The 6,470-nt window shown below is 36.5% G+C and overlaps 1 protein-coding gene across 1 annotated transcript in view; it reads right to left on the bottom strand.

The window, feature by feature from the left end:
* Positions 1–4,834: 4,834 nt before the first annotated feature.
* Positions 4,835–6,470, bottom strand: part of LOC101306799 (DNA repair protein RAD51 homolog 4-like) — a 3,148-nt gene continuing 1,512 nt past the window's right edge. Inside the window, exons 8-10 of the mRNA XM_004294568.1 lie at positions 5,825–5,895; positions 5,332–5,481; positions 4,835–5,008 (exon numbers count right to left, since the gene is read on the bottom strand). Of these exons, the coding sequence (XP_004294616.1) occupies positions 4,976–5,008; positions 5,332–5,481; positions 5,825–5,895 (254 nt within the window). The 3' untranslated portion in view covers positions 4,835–4,975. The remainder of the gene's footprint in view (positions 5,009–5,331; positions 5,482–5,824; positions 5,896–6,470) is intronic.

The raw sequence follows: 6,470 nt of genomic DNA, 5'->3' as shown, positions 1-6,470 counted from the left end.
TTTCGTCGGCTAAAGTCCACTTTAGCCGACGAATTTTTTTTCGTCGGCTAAAATCACTTTAGCCGACGAATTTTTTTCGTCGGTTAAACTTTTAAAAATTTCGTCGGCTAAAGTTCACAGACTATAGCCGACGAAAAAAAATTATTCAGCCGATGAAATATTACTTTCGTCGGCTAAAGTTGACCATAGCCGACGAAAATTTTTAAATTAGCCGACGAAAAAAAATTCGTCGGCCTGGTTTTTTTATTTTCGTCGGCTAAAGCCTTTCTTCTGGTAGTGGGGTATTATAGGAAAGTACAATTTTGTATTCCATTATTATGACTTACCAAAAGCTACAATAAGAATCAATATTTAATTCCACGTAAACAAACACATGAAAATACCAAAACATATTCCATTCCATATTGAGAAATTTTATTAACACATCCCTAATTATTAGATACACATCTCATACTTAATACATCACCTATTAACTTTCTTATTTTAACATTTTACTAGATACATATACTCAAACTTCCTACAATACCCTCATTTAACATACACAACTTATTCACTAAATACACAACTCATTTACTACACATACTTTTCTAGTTCGATTATTCAATTTATTAAAAAATAAATAAAAATAAATAAATCACATCGATCACTGAGATTTTTCTCAAAATGTTTCATCTTTCCTCTTACTATTTCACCTCGTTAACATATTCCTCGAAGATTTTTATTTTTCTCTAAAGGGTTTCACCTTGTTAAAATCTTCCTCGAGGAATTTCCCTTTGTTAACATTTTCTCCCGGCCATCAGTTTTTCTCGACAAATTTTATTCTTAAGGAGCCTCTTAGTCAAATTGATTTCAAGATTTATTGAGACTACCGAATCAAAACAAAATAAGGACAATATATCACCAAGGTCCTTAACATAACTTTCAGCATTAGAATGTTCAATCCTATGTAAAACTAAATTAATCGATTCTTGGGAACCATTGCATAATATTCATATGTGGTGTCAAAATATTGGTATTCGATTCAAGCTAAAAATTAACAAATGTTTAAAGTACAATAGTAAATATGAATGTCTTAAACAAGATATTTTATTTCAACTAAGTTTTTTTAATTTTGATATGAATGTCTTTTTTGGTAATTTTATGTACCCACAAAGTCTTATATAATTTGTATAAAAAAAGAGATGTGTATTTAGCATTTAGAGATGTGTTAATAAAATTTCTCTTCCATATCTGTTTGGAAAGAAAAATAAATCATTTTCCTATTTTAACATTCCCGTCAACCAAACAGGCCGGACCAAAGAGAACCAACCCCAATTAACCAAAAGAACTGAGCTAAAACTAGGGTCTTTATCCCCTGAGCCTAACCACAAGGAAGGACACCAAAACACACCGACGAACTGAGAGAAGCAGCAGTGTCACGAGTCACCAGAGGCGTAGCAGTGATAAAAGTGGAGACAGTGGCCATGACATCTCCAAGTTTTGCTATACGCCTATACATATGTATTTCATCCTTTAAACTAAGTTCAATTCAGTTCCTACTTGTGTTAATTGCATTATAGTCACACTCCCTGTCTCTAATCTCTAGCTCTGCCACTGCGAGTCACGATGCCAACTCCATCGTCTTTGCCACTGACAACTTCAAATTCGTTGCCACTTCACCCGGTATTATCCAAGACATAACAAATTAAACTGCATGACCAAGAGGAGGGTCGGCCGGTATCATCAACTATGGCCACACCCTTGGGCCTTGGCCAAGCCTAGAAAAATGTTACTCTAATCAATTAATTGATACAATCTCGCCAAACTTATTTATTTCTTGCGGTTTGGAAATTAAATGATATCGTCTCTGTGGATTGGATCTCCAATTGCAACAAGTAGCTAGGTCTTAGTTCTTCCAACTGAGGAGAGCCATATATAGATCTCCACTACCCTATGTATCTCTTAATTAAATTTAGGATTAAATTCAGTTTACCCCTTAAACTTTAGGGCTAAAATCAGTTTGCTCTCTCATCTTTTTTTAAATCAGACACATCCCTGAACTTCCAAATTGCATCACTTGACCCCAAATTTTAAATTTTCATCTGATTGTGACGTCATGCGCTAAGCTGGACCCGACAAGAGGTCCCACATTTCAGGTTTTGACCCTCACTTTGACTGAAAACCCCAAACTACCCATAATAACAATTATTTCTATTTCTCCACTTTTTTTTTCCACCTTTCATATTTTCTTTTAGCTTTCAGACTCTCTCTTTATCTTTCAATCAAAAGGAAAAAAAAATACAGATCTCTCTCTCTCTTTCTCTCTCTCTCTCTCTCTCCTTTCGACCTAATCTTCTTCATCTCCATCCCCAATCTTCAAATCTCAGACTCCTACTCCACGAAATAGCTCTCAACGCCGCCATGAGTCTCCTCCTTCCAATCAGTTCGTCGGTGCCATGTCCCATGTATAAGATTTCAAGTCGAGTTCCGAGAGGGATATGGGTAGGGATGTGGGTCGGGAAGCTTGAAATTTCATGGGCAAATTGATTCTGAGTGCACCACCGTGTACTGCGGCAACTCAATCGGCTCCAGACACGGCAGGTCGGCAGCATCAGACTCTTCATCATCTTTGCTAGCTCATAGATTCTCCCACTCTTGCTCCTAACTTCAACTTTGAGGGGGAGAAGTTGAAGGGTGCACAAGGTAGAAATGATGGATGGTGGGGATTGACTGAGAGGTGGATGGTTGGTAACGGCTGGTTGAGAGAGAGAGAGAGAGAGAGAGAGAGAGAGAGAGAGAGAGAGTAGTGTAGGAAGGTAGAGTAGAAGAAGAAGAAGAAGAAGAAGAAGAAAGGTTCTGAAGGTAAAGTAAAAAGAATAGAAAAAAAGGTGGAGAAATAGAAATAATTGTTATCATGGGTAGTTTGGGTTTTTCAGCCAAAGTGAGAGTCAAAACCTGAAATGTGAGACCTCTTGTCGGTTCCAGCTCAGCGCATGACGTCACAATCAGATGGAAATTTGAAATTTAGGGTCATGTGATGCGATTCGGAGGTTCAGGGATGAGTCTAATTAAAAAAAAAGATGAGGGAGCAAACTGATTTTAACCCTAAAGTTTGAAGGGGTAAATTGAATTTAATCCTTAAATTTATCAAATCAGTAATATCTAAATCTTTCATTGCCTACATGCTATGTTTTTAATTTTTAACTAATTAATTATTTTTCTTACATAAATTTGGGTGAACTTGACTAATTATGGAATGAGTAAATTTAGGAATTGAAATATAGCTTATGGTGGAAGCGTTTTTTTAGCTAAATTTAAGTTTTTAGCTTATGGTGCGAGATGAGAAATTTTTAGATGCTACAGGAGGACCACGTGGCAATATGACGTGGTCCTACATTCCAATCAAATATTGATACGTGGATTTATTACAGCTAAAATATAAACTAAGGTTTTCTATTTTTTGTAAAATGACCTTCATGGGTCTTTGTTGAGTTTGGACTAGGGCTTAGGATTTAGGGTTTGGGGTTAGGGTTTAGGGTTTAGGGTTTAGGTTTAGGGTTTAAGGGTTAGGGGTTAGGGTTTTGGGTCTAAGGTTTAGAGTTTAGGGTTCAGGGTTTAGAGTTTAGGGTTCAGGGTTTAAGGTTTAAAAAGCAACAACAAACCAAAAATTGTCTTTGATAAAATAGCTGATGTAATTTTTCTTTAATAAAATCTATGTGTCAATATTTAATTAGAATGTAGGACCACGTTATACTGCCACGTGGTCCTCCCGTAACGCTGAAAAATATCTCGGTGCGATGATCTTAACTCTTAACAACCAGCTCCTTGAGGATAATCTTAGCTACTTCTTATGAAATGTTCTTAATTGCATCATTTATTGCTTGAATGGTTAGGCTTCATACTAGTTCAATGAAACAAGGGAGATGGATGGTGTCATGTGGTCCTCCTGTAACGCTGAAAAATTTCTCGGTTCGATGATCTTAGCTCTTAACAACCAGCTCCTCGTGGATAATCTTAGCTACTTCTTATGAAATGTTCTTAATTGCATAATTGTTCTTCGAGGATGATCTTAGCTACTTCCCATGAAATGTTCTTAATTGCATCATTTATTGCTTGAATGGTTAGGCTTCATACCTGTTCAATGAAACAAGGGAGATGGATGGTGTCGTGTAGAGGTGAACGAACACAAGGAAGATTATAAGTTCGAGGATCAGTTCTTAGGTCTAGGACTCTAGCTTGTTTCATTTCTATTGTAGTATTATGTTTCTAGGTTTGGGTTTGTCTGCTACAATTTTCCTATGATCATCATGGCCCTTATTTTACCAGTTGCTGCTGCAACTACTGGAAGAGGAATTTACAGTACTATCCGTTGTGAGCTTTTTACCGACTGTAAGACAATACTGCTACCAACTTCACCAATAGCACTCTCTTCTCAAAGCGAGGAAAGATATGCTGATCATGGGGGATACATTCATCTGCTATCTGACGTTTAAAAAAAAAAAAATTACCAACAAAACACAAAAAATATTGCAATTGTTCTGGACGCTGAATCTACTACTACAGAAAAATTAGACCATGTAAACTGACAATAATTTGACTTCAGCTGTATATATAATACTAGGTGAGCTCATCAGGGTTCGTTACGTTCATGCCAGCACAGAAGCATTTGGGATGAGATAGCAGAGTGTGTAGATCATAGTCTCCAGCTTCTTCACAAGATGGTTGTAACTTGTGACCAATTTAGAAAACCGGACCTGTCTTGGATGTTGAATATATTGATTCAGTTGCTAGGTGCATTTAGATACCCTGAGCTGATTTACGTTCTCAAGGTGGGAACTAATTGGTGTAAAAAGAGCAAGGCCAGTTCCTAGTTAATCCATGCTAAGAATCTCCAGTATCCTCATAAACAACAGCTTGAATTATCATCAATTTACTCTTCCTAATATTTTCATTGTGCCAAGTACTATATGATCAAATATGCTATTCCGATTTCCCCCTACACTCTAAATCTCGCAACCTTGCCAGAAGCCTGGAAAAAATAGGACGACAGATTAGAAGGAAAACAAACAAGAAGGTTCTAAAACTACATTGCTAATGTGCTGTACACTTTACTTTAGTTTTCTTAGACAAAATACTGTTAGCTGCGAGACTACAGTGGCAAAGAAGAAGAAACTATTTGAAGGAGAAAGTATCAGCTGTGTAATACAGTGATAGGATATGCTACAGCTTTGATCTCGACGTGAAACAGAAGAAAGTGCTTGCATAGAGAAGTTAGAGACTTGAGCAAGTACAGGTGTGCAGAAAAGTAAATTATTCAGAATTGTGATAGAATACGGATAAGGGATAATATACCATAGACGGGTGTTTTAGCACTGAAATACTCCGGGTATCATTTCCATGGTCAGCGGAAAGCAGAAGCCTCACATGTGCTACGCTCTTCCAGGTCTGGCCAAGAGCTGGTTTTGCAATACCTTTTTCTCCACCTACTGTGTGATTGGTCACCTTCAAATCCAGTTACACAGTTATTGCAAAGGAAAGAGCATAAGCTAAAACTCCTATTGAATAACACTTTCAAATCCAATATACTATCATGTGTAAGGGCATATATTCAATTTTATTTTTGTCAGATTCAACTAGATCCTATTGTGAACAAAACAATGATGGGGATGCATACTGCTTGAGTTGGAATGGAGACCAATCCAAGCTATGGATTTACAGTAAGGTGAAGTTGCAATTAAGCCGACAGAGTGACGGCTTCTAAGTTGTTGGTAGTGGTTCATCGGAAAGATTATGTTGAGCTGATAATCATGCGTTTGAGTGTTTCATGGTTTCAAAAGACACCTACCAGTACCGCAATATTATGCTCATGTGCCAATTTCTTTAACAAATATCCAGCAGATGTCATCAAAGCACGTCCTATCACCAATGAGCTAATTTAGTCTTATATTGAATTAACAAAAAAAACAAACAAACCAAAATAAACACGTCCTATCACCAATGAGCTAATTCAGTCTTATATTGAATTAGAGGAAAATTCAGTTTAGTACCCTAAACTTTGGTGTTAAAATCAGTTCAGTCTCTCGTTTCGAAAATCCATCTTTTTAGTCTCTCAACTCTCAAATGACTACACTTTAGTCCAAATTTTGTTGTTGGCTCCGAAAATGACTAAAAAAAAAAAGGCTGATACAATCCAAAACGAATCTCTTCTTAAAAAAAAATCAAACTGAATCCAAACTTCCACACATTAACAACACCAGACCTTAAACTCCAAAATTATCTACTAAAGTAACACAAGCAAAAACACCAGAAAATGAACTGAACAACATATAAGGGAAAAACCCTTAAATTTGCATTCAAGCTTGTCAATAAAAGCTACTGCATAACAACCAAATAGGTGCATAATTCTGAAAAATATTAGACAATCAAACTTAGACAACACCTGACGTCATTTTCAGAGCCAACATCAAAATTTGGACTAAAGTGTAGTCATT

This window comes from Fragaria vesca, linkage group LG3 (genome assembly GCF_000184155.1).
Source record: "Fragaria vesca subsp. vesca linkage group LG3, FraVesHawaii_1.0, whole genome shotgun sequence".
NCBI lineage: Eukaryota > Viridiplantae > Streptophyta > Magnoliopsida > Rosales > Rosaceae > Fragaria > Fragaria vesca.
This window is presented reverse-complemented; position numbering and strand designations above follow the sequence as displayed.